General features: G+C 38.1%; 2 protein-coding genes across 4 annotated transcripts; one reads left to right on the plus strand and one right to left on the minus strand.

The window, feature by feature from the left end:
* The first annotated feature begins 242 nt into the window (after window positions 1-242).
* Window positions 243-4,270, plus strand: pbk (PDZ binding kinase). The gene is made up of 7 exons (XM_008397358.3): window positions 243-328; window positions 1,273-1,434; window positions 1,804-1,943; window positions 2,178-2,347; window positions 2,493-2,622; window positions 2,786-2,971; window positions 3,921-4,270. Exons 2-7 carry the CDS (start codon window positions 1,274-1,276, stop codon window positions 4,154-4,156), a joined length of 1,023 nt encoding a protein of 340 aa, XP_008395580.2. The 5' UTR covers window positions 243-328; window position 1,273; the 3' UTR covers window positions 4,157-4,270.
* Window positions 4,271-4,753: 483 nt separating this feature from the next.
* esco2 (establishment of sister chromatid cohesion N-acetyltransferase 2) lies at window positions 4,754-15,008 on the minus strand. Of its 3 annotated transcripts, none has more exons than XM_008397286.3 (15): window positions 14,908-15,008; window positions 14,237-14,299; window positions 13,276-13,400; window positions 12,872-13,187; window positions 12,190-12,496; window positions 11,282-11,379; window positions 10,361-10,466; window positions 10,188-10,266; window positions 10,022-10,064; window positions 8,967-9,111; window positions 8,679-8,810; window positions 7,525-7,614; window positions 7,309-7,452; window positions 5,875-6,059; window positions 4,754-5,283 (listed from the first exon to the last, which is right to left on the minus strand). In XM_008397286.3, exons 2-15 carry the CDS (start codon window positions 14,284-14,286, stop codon window positions 5,151-5,153), a joined length of 1,953 nt encoding a protein of 650 aa, XP_008395508.1. In that variant the 5' UTR covers window positions 14,287-14,299; window positions 14,908-15,008; the 3' UTR covers window positions 4,754-5,150. The 3 variants fall into 3 exon arrangements, with proteins under 3 accessions (XP_008395508.1, XP_017157554.1, XP_008395506.1); XM_017302065.2 differs by having other exon boundaries at window positions 12,190-12,499; XM_008397284.3 differs by having other exon boundaries at window positions 12,190-12,499; window positions 14,830-14,981.
* Between the last annotated feature and the right edge of the window lie 370 nt (window positions 15,009-15,378).

Below are 15,378 nucleotides of genomic sequence, written 5' to 3' on the forward strand. Positions count from 1 at the left end.
GATACACCTGTCAAAAATCTAATAGCAAATTTTAAAAAATCAAGACCGCCCTCTGCTGGAGTAAGCTTGAATTACAATTATTTTCCTCTCGTTTATTTAAGCCTTTTTCTTCAGTAAATATGTTTACAATAAGCAACTGACATTCACTGTGCTTCTAAAATAAATAAAATTTAAAAACACTGACCAACAAACTGCTCCTGGAAAGCGTTTCAGAAATGTTTATTATTTTGTCCCTCCTCGGCGACCATACAGACAACAGCCGTTGGTTTGAATGTGCAGCGCGGTTGGACACCGGTTGTTTTGCTCTTACAAGGAGAAAGAAACTGAGGTAATTTTAAATTTACTGAACCAAATCCCAAAATAAAGGTTTAGTTAGCTATACTGCTTTTGCGTTAACTTCAATAATGTATTTAAGCGATAAACTGATGAAACGCCGAGAACTAGCAGCATTTTAAGACTGTTACTTAATGATGCTATATTGTTATATGAAAAAATAGTTTCTAGTGTTTGTTGCGCTAATAAAGGTATATTTTCACGCTGCTCAAGAATAATTTTAACAGTTCGTGAAAGTATTTTACACCTTTTCCTTGAATGTGCCAACCTCCTTTCAATTTTCGGCATTTTTTTGTTTTTGTTTCTTACGTTAAAATGAGTAAATGCAGCTATTTAGAGTATCCGTACGCCATGAAATACTTTATTCTTTTATTCGGCTGTGATTTCATACATGTAATATTTCTTTTTCTGTCTCGTTGTACTAATTTGAGATTTTAAATCAGAAATGCAGTGTTCCTGAGACGTTTAAAAACTACAAAACTATAAGATTCCAAATTAAAAGGAAAGTTTCGTCTGCGTGTGAAAACGTCTTTGTTTCTGGACTTTTTAATGCGTATTTTGTCGTCTAAAAAACAAAAATCCCAGCTTCTAAAGAAAGTTGTATTTTTGCTTTGATTTATTCTACTTTTAGCTCCTTTTTGGAACATGATTTTAAAAATGATCAGTGATAATAAATCAGTAAAATAGCTGTTGTTGCAAATTTACAAAGAGCATAGAAAGAAATCACACATTAATCTTTGAAATAATCCATATTTAATTAATTATTCCAGTCCAGGTTCAATAACAATCTAATATTGCTGTACAGACTTTAAAATTAAGATAATCTGAGTTAATCCAGGGCTGTGAACTGGCCGCCTATCACACTGCTTAATCGGGTAAGAACGCTAAAAATAAGAAATATGTTTGTTTCTAATATTTTAAATGTGTTTTCTTGAGCAGAATGGCTTCTCTAAATGAGGACAGAGCGTTTAAAACCCCGATTCGAGGCCCGGTGAGGAGCTCTGGGAGCAGCGGAAATGGGACTCCGATCACCATCCCTGCTTCACCTTTCATGAAGAAGCTGGGCTGTGGGACTGGAGTCAGTGTTTACCTCATGGACAGGTGAGAAAAGATCCTGGAAACTGACTTACATCTCATCTAATATGAGTCAGATAAGACTTGCATAAAAAACAAGTAAAAACTTCCTACAAGTCGGCCACTGTCAACAAAAGGACTAGCTGGAAAAATCAACTTTTTTTCTTATGATGTTAATTTTATTGCATACAACTCATTTCTTGCAAAGCCTGCCATCTAATAATACAGAAACTTGAGAAATCATTAAATATTAGTTGTTTATTGCCTTAAATTCTTAAATGATATCTGAAAATTACAGTTTTAACAATTTATTCATATTTTTTGGTTGAGATTGTGTTACAATGACAAAAAAAAACAAACAGTAAAAGTGTTTTTTTTAATGCATTTTAAATCCAGAGTGGGAAAGCTAAACTCCTCTCCCTGGGCTGTGAAGAAGATCAACAGCAAATGTGCGTCCAAACAGGTTGAGGTTTACCAGATGCGTCTGAATGAGGAAGCTGAGCTCCTGAAGGGAATCACCCATCCAAACATTGTTGGTAAGACTAAGAACAAATACATACAAGCTAATGTAATGTAGAATAAAGCGAAATCTGCAAAAATGAATGAATAAATATCAATAAAACACACCTAGGAGGTACTTCAGGTTGTGTTTATTGTGTATAAAGGCCTTTGAGGTAAAACATTGGGGGTTTTGTTTTTGTTTCCGTTCTCTGTCTCAGTGTAAAATCATTCCTAGAGGAAGTTCTTTATCTCTTTGTGTCACTCTCAAGGTTTCCGCGCCTTCGCCACGGCAAAAGACGGCTCAAAGTGTCTGGCTATGGAGTACGGAGGCGAGCAGTCCCTCAACGACCTGATCGAGAAGCGGAGGGAGGACGGACTGGAAGCGTTTCCTGCTGCCTGCATAGAGAAGGTGGCTCTGCATGTGGCACGAGGCCTGAAGGTAAACGAGTCAGAAACAGTCGACAAAACTCTTAAATTTCAATCATAATTGTCTTAAAATGTATTAAATTTGAGTAAACCCAGTGAATGCGACCAATACATTATCTATATATAGTAAATTAAATGATTTAACAACGTCTCTGCAGTACCTTCACAATGAGAAGAAGCTTCTGCATGGCGACATGAAGTCATGTAACATTGTTATCAAAGGGGATTTTGAAACAATCAAAATCTGCGACGTTGGCGTTTCCCTGCACCTCGATGAGAACATGAGAGGTAAACCTCATCTTCAGTTAAAAGATTTCTTTAGTTTTTTTTTGCTTAAGTAAAACCTGTATTTGTCCATACCAGACATCCATTTTAGCTAATTTTCTTTGTTTTTCTTCAGAGACATCCATGTATTTAAAATGAAGTATTTAAGAGCTTTGTTTGCCTCCAGTGTCCGACCCAGAAGCAGAGTACGTCGGCACAGAGCCGTGGAACCCGAAGGAAGTTCTGGAGGAGGGAGGAGAAATCACGGATAAGGCCGACATCTTCGCCTTCGGTCTGACTCTGTGGGAGATGATGACTCTGTCCATGCCGCACCTACAGATGCTGGACGACGACGATGAGGAGGAAAACAAGGGTAAGATGATTTGTGTACCTGAGGATATGTTGCTTTTTTTATACTAATCATCAAAGTATGAAACTGGTTCAAGTTCATCATTTAATCAATATGGGGTAAAAGTGAATAAAATTTCTAACCAAACAGATATTTGTAGGATTTTTCAGTTATACTTGTGCACACCGATTAAAGTCCTGCCTCAAGTGGAGGAGTTTAAGTATCTGGGGATCTTGTTCACGAATGAGGGAAGAAGGGAGCGGGAGATCGACAGGCGGATTGGGGCAGCGTCTGCCGTGAAGCGATTGCTGTACCGGTCCGTCGTGGTGAAGAGAGAGCTGAGCCAAAAAGTGAAGCTCTCGATTTACCGGTCGATCTACGTTCCCACCCTCATCTATGGTCATGAGCTTTGGGTCATGACCGAAAGAACGAGGTCGCGGATACAAATGGGTTTCCTCCGCAGGGTGGCTGGGTTCTCCCTTAGAGAGAGAAGCTCGGTCATCCGGGAGGGACTCAGAGTAGAGCCGCTGCTCCTCCACGTCGAGAGGAGCCAGTTGAGGCTCGGGCATCTGGTCAGGATGCTTCCTGGACGCCTCCCTGGTGAGGTGTTCATGTCCCACCGGGAGGAGGCCTCGGGGAAGACCCAGGACACGCTGGAGGGACTATGTCTCTCGGCTGACCTGGGAACGCCTTGGGGTTCCTGGAGGAGCTGGAAGAAGTGGCTGAGGAGAGGGAAGTCTGGGCCTCCCTTCTGAAGCTGCTGCCCCCACGACCCGACCCCGGATAAACGGCAGAAAATGGATGGATGTTTCACTTGGTGATGGAGTTGCCAAAATAAATGAACTTTTCAATAATATTCTAGTTTACTGGGTAAATCTCTGTATATCTGCCTCAGAGTTTTGCTTCTGAGTAAGAAAACAAAGACCTAAGTTGGATGGATATGAATCTTATTTAAATATTTTGTGTACTCCAGACGATTCGATGGAGATGAGCTTTGATGAGGACTCCTACTATGAGCGTTTGGGGACGCGGCCGCCGCTGGACGCTGCGTCGCTGGGCGGCTCGTACCGCAGGATGGTGGAGCTCTTCTGTCTTTGCACCGAGGAAAACCCCAAGAAGAGACCTTCAGCAGCGCAGATCGTCCAGGTCTTGGAGGAAAATGCTGCCCTGGACCAAGCACCATGTGAAGTGATCGTCATTGACTCATAGTGACTATCCTCCTTCCAACCCCAATGTAATATTTTGATCTTTGTTTTCCAGCTGATTTCTATATTGTCACCTTGTACTTCAATCTTTAACTTACAATAAACTTTGTAAAAATGCTCCCAACTTTCTCTTTTTCAGTTTTCCGATTGTCAGTTAATGGTTTATGAGTAAAATTAGTTTTAATGGATTAGAAACGGCCGTTTAGACCATTAAATGTAGTTTGGCCTCCATCCAGCAGAGGGCGCCGCTGCTCTTTAACTTGAGCCGTTGATACAGAAACGAAGATGGCGGCGGGGTTATAATGTAGAACAAGGCAGAGAAACGTCGAAACGAGTCCGCAGTGGGATGTAAAATACATTTTATGCGATTCTGTTTTGAAGAAAACTCGACAAACTCCTTAAGTTTCATCTTAATAGCGCTCATTCAGCCGAACTGCGTCAATGTATTCAGACATTACTGATATGCTTTTGAATTAATTGAGCAATAGGATCACTTTAGCAAGCTCACTAACTTGAATCCCTAATTTTAACTGAATTTATACATTTTTTATGACCTTTTAGGTCATTTTGGGCCAAACCCATGGAAAACAGCAAGAACTGGTTCTGTATTTTAAAAGGAAATACTTTATTAAATGTACAAAGTAGAAATGTCCTTGTACAGCAATGGCATCAATATTTCTGAAACATCTCGTCTTCAAAGTGAACAGAATACTTTCAACTGGCATCAAGATGATAAATCTTATGCTGAACATTTTTCATAAACTCCAATGTTGTCAGTAAGCAGAACTCACTAAAAACGCCTGAAAGCTGAATGAAGGAACAACTGAGACATTCAGTAAAGAGGCTGGAATATAAATACAGATAATCTGAACTTTCAAAACAGTTCTCTACCTGATTAACTTCTTCACACACAAAGCTAAAGCCTTAAACATAGAACAGCTTTGCATATAAAAACATTCAGCAGAATCTTTTAAAAACGTGAAAAAACTCCAGACTCTTCATGCGACGAAGTTGTAAATGAGGAAGGTCGGCGTGTTGCAGTATTTAGTGGCAAACAGCTTCCCGTCAGGTGTTGGATCAGAAAAGGCGATTTCCTCCTTGGTCAGGTAACTCCCGTACATGAATGTGCTCCTAGAAAATAATAATTATTGTTTTGTTCAACAGTAACAGCGTAATAATGCAAAAGCATTCTCAAAATTCACCAAACTTTAAATTCTAAGGATAATTTAACTCTGGAACTCGAAGACATTTTAAATATTCAACATAAATTAATTGTCAAGTCTTGAACAAAATTGTCTTTTGAAAAGGACAATTTTGAAGGAGGCAAAAAAAAAAGGGAAACTGAAGATCATCATCCAGAGAGAGAGAGAGGAGAAAAACGATAAATCATGTAAATAAAAGTAATGAAACTTGTTTTAATTTATCATGAGATTAATTGATTTATTGCATATTTCAACAGGCCTAGAAATGAATAGAAATTAGGGGATTTGTTTGTTAAATTAGTGTTTAATTTCATGTGTGAGACATTTAAAAACATAAAGCTTTGTCAGATTTTAATTAACCTTCCCCTGATGTAGAATACTATAACAAGACATTATTATAACAGTAACAAATTATACAATAGTGGATTGAAACCGTATTATTTTAACTCCAAAGAGGAGCTGAAAAAGTTTTAAAATTACCTTAAAAATGCTGGGAAAGTGCAAATAAGGGGCGTCTCACCTCACTGTGTCCAGCATTCGGGTGGCGATGGTCTGCCGCCTGGCCAGGCTGAAGACCCAGATCCGGCTGACGCCACACAGAGCTTGTTCCGGGACGGTGGAGCAGCACCAGGCCCGGTGGCGATCCATGAAGTCATCCTTCGTCATGTCCTTGTTCTGTTCTGGCTGCTCCAGAACCCTGTAGGCCTGAGAGGAAACAGGAGAACTGGAATAAAACAACCGGAAAAAGTTCAATAAAAATCACCTGGAGTTTGTGTTCACCTGGAAATGTTAAGAGTCTGAAAGTGACTGTGCTGCAACTGTTTAATGCATCAATCACTTTTGAGTTTTAAAATGCAAATAGTAATGATATAAATAAAATTGTAATGCATTTTCACAAAGAAACACTGACAGTGCAATTACATTTTTTTTTAAACTAAGTTTTTTGTATGTGGTTGCAATGCAAGCTACCGTATTTTTCGCACTCTAAGGCACCTAAAAACCTTCAATTTCCTCAAAAGCCGACAGTGCGCCTTATAACCCGGTGCGCCTTATACATGGACCAATATTGAGCCACAACACGTCTAGCAACTACGGTAAGCAGCCGCCGACTTCATTTTCCCCCGTAGAAGAAAAAGCGCGCGGTGCATGCTGGGATAGTTGTCAGAATGCTGGTTTGTTAATAAAGTTTGACTGACCTATCGACCTACCGACCTGATATTCAGGTCGTCTGCAGGTCATTTAGCACCACGTTCTCCACCAACATGTTGTGCGCGAACGGAGACGGGTGACCATCGTCCGGCCCAGTCACTGAAGGCTCTCCTCGCCGACCGAGGGAGGGGAAGAGAGACAGAGACTGTGGCGTAGCGTGTCGGTTGGTCTGTGTTACCCAGAAAGCAGTTGGGCACAATATCACAACACCAACACCGTGAGTGAAACAATGACTGGGGCAGCTACTATATAAAGTACTGGGAGACCACTTCTTTATTATTACACATCTACATTTGTACAGGACGGGTGGCAACCCAAACTGTAGCGTCTATTCTATACGCCTTATATACGAAAAAGGTTTTGAAATAGGCCATTCATTGAAGGTGCGCCTTATTGTGCGGAAAATACGGTATTTTGAAATAATGCATTACATTTTTTTTATGTTTTGTTTGGGCTGGGTGATATACGATGGTGTAGATATATAAAAAAAAAAAAAGTAAATTTGCAACAAAAATCCCTCAAATTTAGAGTTCAGAATTTTTCTAGAATAAAAAAATGGAAATTTGAGTTGAAAAACTCAAAAGCTTGCAAGAAAAAAAACTCAAATTGTGAGATTATCCTCAGAAATTTATAGAAAAAGTAAAAAAAAAAATAAAAAAAAAAGTAATCAACTTTTCCAACCCTTTAGATTCTCTTTTTACTTCTGATAACAAACGCAGTCGATGCATAACAAACACAAAGCTACCCGTCTAATGGGCTCGGCCACCAGGCATCCCACCACCAGTCTGTCTGTGTTGATGAACAGGAAGGTTTTGGCCTGAGTCGGTTGGCTTAGAGTCACTTGCTGGAAACCCAACTCGTTGTCCGCTATGCGACGCACTTCTTCAGCCTGAAACAAAGTCAGTATTCAACACAAGCATTTAAACTTAAACCAGACTTCTCCGCTCAGACGGTTCTGCACCTTTTTCACTGCATATTTTGGGTCGTCGGGTAAAACCAGGATGATTTTACCGTCCCAGAACTCGGCCACCACCCGCTCCTTCTTCCACCCCTGGAGAATCAGATTAAATAAGCTTAATGTACGGCTGAAACAATTAAACAATCTTTGAAAAACTTGTCAATTTAATCAAATAATCGTTGACTAAAATAAAAAAATAAATCAGAAACATGCCATCTGAAAACATCCAACGGTAATTAGGCTAAAACTACAAAGAAGTTATACAAATTCTGCATTACAGGTGAAAATAGTTTTTGCTTCTCTTGGCTCACATGTTGATGTTACATCGTGGAAAAAAATTACTTTTTTCATTGAAACAAGAGTTTCAATGAGAATAAATGTATTAAAACCTTGCAAGGTGAGAACAGAAATGGAGTCAAGGAGTCGGTCAGTCTGCTCTGACTAACAGTGGCTCTGGTCAGCAGATCATACAGCAGCAGGGGGTCAACGACTCTGGATGTTTCCCAACAGAGAAGAGAGACTTGACTGGACTATTGGTGTGAATCCTTGATTGTTATTCACTCAGGATTGTTATGCACCCAGGATTCTGTGGAGCCCGACACAGATGGTCCTGCCATTTGTCTATTGTTAAGCAAAGGGGGTTGTTACTTAAAGCATAAAATGCATTTTCAGTTCAAGTTGAGGAAGTAACACCTAGATGGTCACAGACGTCCCCTGCTGTTATACGACACTGTGGAAGTCTGTAGCAGAGCAGCCTGACCAAACCCATGAAACCATCATGCAGACACAATCCACAGCACAAGAGAACTGAGGGGCCCATAAAAAATGTTCCATTTCAGTTAAAAGTACATTTTTAGCTTCAAGTGTATATTAAAATAATTCTGTTATGTCTTTTTAGGCATTAAATAAAAAAAAATAACGTGAATTGCATTGCAGTTTTTCATGTGGCGTCCTGAAGAAGCCAATTTAAGATGGTAATCAGGAGCAGAACTTGTGTTGATGAAAGCTGAACATCCTGAAGACGCTGTAATAAGTAGAACTTCATCACAATCTTTTGCAGTAATATTGTGATGCGTCGCCCACCCCTATTTTTAACTCGTTTTCTAACCTTTTGTATCTCAGCTGCTTCAGTAAAGAAAGAAGGAATGAAATCTCACCACGTATTTGATGGAGTCCAGGAACCGCTGGTGGAACTGGGTGTGCTGGAAATTGTCCTCTGGGTTGTCTGCGCTGTAAACCATCCCACAGGAGCTGCAGGTCGTTGCTCCAAACTGCTTCTGTCCAGCATCCTGACGAAAACCAGTCATAAAAGGCTTATACAAGTAAACGACCTTCAGATCTGACAAAATGGGTGTCAAACATGCTGGAGGCAAAAAGGGTTTATGTGTGAATTATGAACCAAATCAATGTTCAGACACATAAAAACAAACAGAAGCTAAACGTACGATGATGAGCTGGTCGCTGTCCAGCTTCTCCTTCCTCCTGCGAGTTTGTCGCTCTTTGGCTGCGGCTGACGGCGGCTGCAGCGACGCTGCTGAGGAGGCGGACGGCGTGCTGCAGGACACCGGAGAACGCAGAGCTGCACTCAGCCTGAAACCAGGAAATCAACAATATAAACGAGTCTGAGAGTTATAGGTGCTTTTTAGGGCTCGAACGATTAATCGTGATTAATTGTGCAAAAAATATTTACATTTTGAATTTAAGATAATAAAAAAAACACGCACAAAAAAACCCCCTGAAAATATGTTCTGCCCAGAACTCCTCAAGTGGAACAGATTAGCTTGACTTGCTTCCAATTCTCTAAATAAAATCTCCAATTAAGGACATTTTATCTCCAATTATGGATCAATTGATCCAAAAAATAATCAATAAGTCACACTGTATTGATGTTGAACAAAGCAGGAGGAGCTGTGCTTTTCACAAACCAGAATTATTTTAGCTGCAGATGCATCCTTTGCTACAAATGATCAAATATATGGTAAAGGAAAGCTTTGTTGTTGCATTTTCAGAAATAAAATGTTTATTTTCCCATTTAAAAAAAGAAGCAAGTTGTTTATCTGCATCTTTTAATGCATTTCTAGTATTGTACAAGAAGGCTTTAAAAAAAAAAAAACGCAGAATTTCCCAATTTTCTTATGTGATTAATCGCCACAATTGTCGATTAATCTTTGTAATTACAGATTAATCGCCTCGATAGTTGAAGTTATTCTGATGATTAGTCAAAAACTAGTTTCAGCTCTAGGGCTTTACATCTCTGGGTGATTCAGTTTCTCTACCAGATATTAAAACATTTTTTATATTGCAATTAATTTATCGAACTCAAAATGGCCGCCCAGCTACTGACCATTTTCCTCGTTTCATCAAGACTCGACTGAGCATTTAGATTAAACAGCTGCGGCTAACATGCTAAAGATCTGTATTGATCTGGTTTTCAGACACCCAGAATATTTGGATTCATTTCATGTTACATCAAACAATACTTGTATTTAAAATGTCGCACCTTTTTGACGAAGAATCAAATATGGGGTACACGGCTCCAGAAGCTGTGGAAAGGAGGAAAAGATGTAAAATGGTGGAGTATAGATGAAGAACCATGTGTAAATATAGAATGAGTTGCTCTGACTGACAGATGGATTAATAAACTGTTTATACATGCAGGAACAAACCTTTGGAGGGAGTGGAGGAGGGGTTTATGTCGCCTTGGTCAAAGGTCGGCTCAGAGCCTCCGTCTGCCATCAACTCATCCTGGAAAAGAAAAAAGTTAAATTTAAAGTTAAAATACTTACAAAATCTACAGCCAATTTAATCCACAATAATCCAGAGGACTTGTGATGCCTACCAGACAGCTGCTGGACGATGCTGCAGATTTTGGGCTTGGAGTTCTGGAAAGAATAATCTTCAGCTGCTTTGTAATCCCATGTGTTTCCACCAACAATTCAGGGGAACTGAGGGAGAAAAATTTACATCCGACTAGTTTTATACGGCACTTTTTAAGATCTGAACACATGTTTTTATTTCAAAGCTCTTAATTTTTAGTAAAGTATCCAAATCCTGGTTCAAATCTGATCAGAACCAGAACTTTCTCCTTTGTCACCAATATGTCAGCCACTCTAGTTAATATTTCACACTATGAGATGTAGACGTTTCATAGACGGAGGTAATTTGGCATATAAAACAGATAATAAGAATGAAACCTGAGCTGATTCGTTTGGTAAACAGAAGGTAAAAATCAACTCGAAGTTTCCATATTTATGTGAGAATGAAAAACCTGAAAAATTACAAAATATTTTATCATGTAAAAGATAAATCATGCAATTTAAATATTGTCACCTTCCTCAAAATGTTTTTTATTGCCTAAAGTGAAATAAATCACCAAAAGTTTAATTTAATAAAAAAAAAAAAAAAAAAACTTTTGGTAAAGAATGACTTAGACCATTTTTATTTATTTATTTTTTTAGAAGGTGATATGAAATAATTTAGTCGCTGCATCGTTATTGGATCTTTGCTCTTTAAAAGGTGAGAATAGGGGGAAAGGTTGGGAAAAAATGAAATATTTAATATAACATTTCTTTTCTCAATCTGAAAAACTGCACAAATTAAATTTTACACTTTTAAATACGATTACGGAAGCATTTAAAACACAGGATATTGAAACTTCACAGGTTTAAAACTCTTCTATTGCCAAGATTAAAACACATTTTTATGAGAATTGAAATATAAAAGCATTTATTTTAGTTGTATAAATAGTTCTGGTCCCTACCGAGTTTCTTCCTCCTCATTGACGACGTCCATCCAGTCTGTCGGATCAAACTTTGTCCTCTGCTTGGTTCCGTCTTGGTTCTCCTCCACATTTATTTGCTGTGCAGAATAAAACAAAAATAAACCCCCAATATCTCACATTAATTCGTTTTATTTTCTGTAATGTTACACCAATCAGGGCTGCAGCTATAAAAAAAAGGCACATTCTGCAGATTTCATTTAACCACTTGAGCCTTTTTATACAATATTAGAAATACATTAAAAGATGCAAATAAGAAAATGTTTGATTCCTTTTTTTTTTATAAGTGAGAATCATTTTATTGCCTAAATGCAACAACATGGTGTTCTTTTAGTGAAAACTTGACGATTTGCAGCTAAAAAAAATATGTCTAAATATCTAAACATGTGAAAAGCTCAACATGAAGCTGATCTGCTGGGTTTTTATTAACTATTTGATGACTGGGTAGCAAAAGGTGCTGATTTTTTTAATATTTATACAAATTTAACTGGGTGAAGTTCAAACTTAAGAACATATTTACAGGCAAAGATTTTTGTCTTCAAAATGTATATAAATTATTTGTACAATTCTGGCTTAATTACTGAAATTAATGTTTTTCTTTCAGTAAATTTTCATTTGAGGTTGTATATTCCAGTTAGCGATCAATTGATGACTAAATTGACATTTCAATTATCAATTAATAATTTTCTGCCCTAATACTAAAGTCTTAAATAACCTTAATTGGTGGTTTAATCACAACACATATAGAAAACACACTGAACTCTTATTGTAGTTTTAAAAAGCCAGGATGTCTGGTAAAGCCACCAATAATGATAATAATAATAATAATAATAATAATCTGTTTTAAATCAGCAGGCCTGAAGAGTCGTCGTCTGAAGTGATGCACAAACCTTTTCTGGTTCTTGCTGCTGTTGGACGACCTCGTGATCCTGCTGCTTTGGCGTCTCCTTGTTCTGCTGCGGTTCGGCGCAGCTCTTAGTTTTGACTGGAGCGGGCCTGGTCGACGACCTTGGAGCCGACCTTTTGTACATGGACGTCGGCTTCTTCCCTGTACCAAAGAAAGCAGCTCCAACGAAGATCTTCGGCTTCGGTTTCAGGCTGCCAAAAGAAATGGTGATCGCCTTCTTCGCCTCTGCCGGTTTGCTGTTCGGAGGTACACTGCTGCTGCTGCAGCTGGATGTCGGATTAGATGCAGCACTGCTGAACAAAACAACAGCTAAAGGTTGATATGTTATTGTGATGAACAATAAAATAGCTTTTTTGAGGCCATTTTCAAATAACTTAGTGCAAGAACAGATTCTCACAGATCAATAAAGTTTAAATTCTAATAAACTTTTCTCACTAGAACTGGAAGACATTTTAAATATTCAAAATAAACAAAACAGAAACAACTAATAAAATTGTTTAGTCTCTATAAATAAAATTCTCCTTCAAAAAAAGAGGGCAAGTCGAGACCAAAGCAGCAAACTGAAGACTTTTATTATTCAGTTTTTGTAGAAAGAGAGAAAAGAGAAAAATTGAGCTTGTTTTGATTTGTCATGCGATTCGTTGATTTAAAGATCAGAAACAAACCTTGTGTTGCATCTGGTCAGTTGAATCGTCTTTACAGGTGATGGAGAACTTCTGGTTTCCTTCTTCGCTCTCTTATTAGATCCCACGGATGATTTTCTGGGGTGGTTGCCTCTTTTTGCAGTTTTCTTCATTTTCTTGTCTGTTTTTTTGGCAGATTGAGGAGGAGAAGCCAAGGCAGACAGACGGGAAGGAAGAGATTCCTTCACTGCCTTCCTCTCAAGCGGGGTGAGATAAACGCTCTTCTGCTTGCCGTAGAAGGAACTCGTCACCACCAAAGGCTTCGATGGGGAATTGCGGGGCGATCTGCATGGAGAACCTACAGAAAGGAGTCAAAGAAGAAGATTTGTTGTTTCCACTAAGCAAAACCTTGAGGGCAAAAAAGAAATGCATCAGCTGTGTCGTACCCGCCGGCCTACGTGGCGACTCCTGTCCTCCGTGCTGCGACCCGGTTGGTGAAAGCTGCCGCTCTCTTAGAGATCTCCTCTTCACCGGAGACATTTTCTCCTTCATGCCCTTCTTGGTCGGGTGGCTGATGTTTGAATAAAACGTCAGATTAGAAGAAACAATAGTCTAAACACTCAACATGAACCTGGAAATAACAACATTTTTCAGAGTTTGTACATTTAAAAACATCCAAAATCCAAGTATTTTCAAGGCAAGTTTTCAAACTTGAGATAAAAAACAATACAAAGTAACTACAGAAGACAGTTTCAGTTCATTATTATATTATTGATTACTCGTATTAATAATGTCTTGTATTAGCATTCTACAGCAAGAACAAGGTAAACAAAAATAACATTTAATATTTAAAAAATTCTCACACAAATCCTAAATATGAGAACAAATCACTAACAAAAAAATTCCCCAATTTTAAAAATGTATAAAACAACCTTTATTTCACAGATCAATACGTTTTTGGCCCATTAGGAGTAATAAATATTCGTTACAAAGAAACAATCGAAGCCAATTGTGTTAAGACTCAAATTAATGCTTAAACGAAGTATACAAATAATGTCACAAAAACAATCTTAAAAAATGTTCTTGCTAACTTCATTAATAATTTTGGAAATTCTAACTGACCTGAAACAAGAAAAGTTTTAGTTTGATTTAACTTCAGACAAAATGTCTGTTTTTTTATTAGGTGGTTTAAAATATCTGGTTTAAACTGCAAATATCTTAGGCTACTATTAAATGTTTGATTGCACTTTGTTACAAAACTGTGAGGTTTCAAGTACTTGACACAGAAATCAAGCACTTTCCAAACCTTGAAAACACCCAATTGAAATTTTCAAGGGTTTTCAGAACCCAAATAAACTTTGTTTTGACAACAATTTAAAGGATAATCATGAGGTGTCCACATCTTACTTTTCAGAGTCCATGGAGGACAGCTTTCGCTTCCTGGTTGAGGTTATCATGTTCAAAGTTTACCTGCACATAACAACAGGACAATAAAGGTATTTAGAATAATAACCTGACATTTCTGAAGCAGAAAAAACGTGGCCCCTCTCTGCAAACAAAAATCTGCTAAACTGAAGTGATATTTTGGTTTATAAGATAACAAACAGGAACATTAGTGTCAGAGACAAGTTGACCAAACATCCCCTTATGAATTATAAGTAGGACCGAATAAAGAAAAGCAGCTTTAAATTCATCTTCCTGTATATTAAGCTAAATTAGCTTGAGGCTGATTTAGCAGCAGACGATGAACGTAAATGTGCGTTTGGCGGGATGATTAGCTTATGAAAGAATAAACCAGTCTGCTGCGATCGTCATTCTTTTACAGCCAAATATAACCGTTTGTCCTCGTACTTTCAGCGACAGAAACCATATTTAAGCATTTAAAGCATGCTACCTTCGACTATTGTTGATTTCGATAATTAAACATGCGATTTTAAAGACAGAATCAAACCTACAAACAGTTACAGTTCCCACAAGATAAAACGCTTAATTCGTCTTACCGAACAGGCTTCTTCTAGCCTACATAAAATGATAAATGTCGAAATTAAGGCAGCGAAAAAATAAGAAAATCTACGAACTGGCGCTTCAGCAGCTCCGTCCTCGCGCGCTTCTCCTCTGTGTTTTTGAAGAGCGCGCGCCAGCCTAAAAATAGTTGCACAACAACGGAAGCGGAAACGCTACGTCAGCGAAAATATGGAGACTGACCTTCAAAATAAGGATTTTTCAGCTGAAATCAGAATTACAAACCCAAATACTGAGCAGTATTAAGTTTTTTTTTTAGGATTCTGGTCAGATTAAATTAATAAATAGCAATCCGGGCTGAAAGAAGGCATTTAAATCAACGGATTGAATAGGTTGGCAAACCTAAAAATACTGAACCCAATTATAAAGCACATAAAGAAGCAAATTGTTGTCCAAGGTACATAAGTAAAAGCACTTATTATGATATATAAAGTAATGCTAGACCATGCTACAAGCTTTTGATATAAATATAAGCTGTTAGCTTGTCGCTGATAGCTGTTTCTACGAATATTCCTCTCATTTTGAGT

Source organism: Poecilia reticulata, chromosome 21 (genome assembly GCF_904066995.2).
Source record: "Poecilia reticulata chromosome 21, P_reticulata-male-v2, whole genome shotgun sequence".
Taxonomy (NCBI): domain Eukaryota; kingdom Metazoa; phylum Chordata; class Actinopteri; order Cyprinodontiformes; family Poeciliidae; genus Poecilia; species Poecilia reticulata.

Bases quoted from the DNA above. Each gene is read 5' to 3' on its own strand.
- pbk (XM_008397358.3), top strand. From the start codon at position 1,274: ATGGCTTCTCTAAATGAGGACAGAGCGTTTAAAACCCCGATTCGAGGC. The intron at 2,348-2,492 runs GTAAACGAGTCA...ACGTCTCTGCAG, and splicing joins ATGTGGCACGAGGCCTGAAG to TACCTTCACAATGAGAAGAA. The intron at 2,972-3,920 runs GTAAGATGATTT...TGTGTACTCCAG, and splicing joins CGATGAGGAGGAAAACAAGG to ACGATTCGATGGAGATGAGC.
- esco2 (XM_017302065.2), bottom strand. From the start codon at position 14,286: ATGATAACCTCAACCAGGAAGCGAAAGCTGTCCTCCATGGACTCTGAA. The intron at 13,401-14,236 runs GTAAGATGTGGA...TTCAAACATCAG, and splicing joins TCCTCCATGGACTCTGAAAA to CCACCCGACCAAGAAGGGCA. The intron at 13,188-13,275 runs GTACGACACAGC...TCCTTTCTGTAG, and splicing joins GTCGCCACGTAGGCCGGCGG to GTTCTCCATGCAGATCGCCC.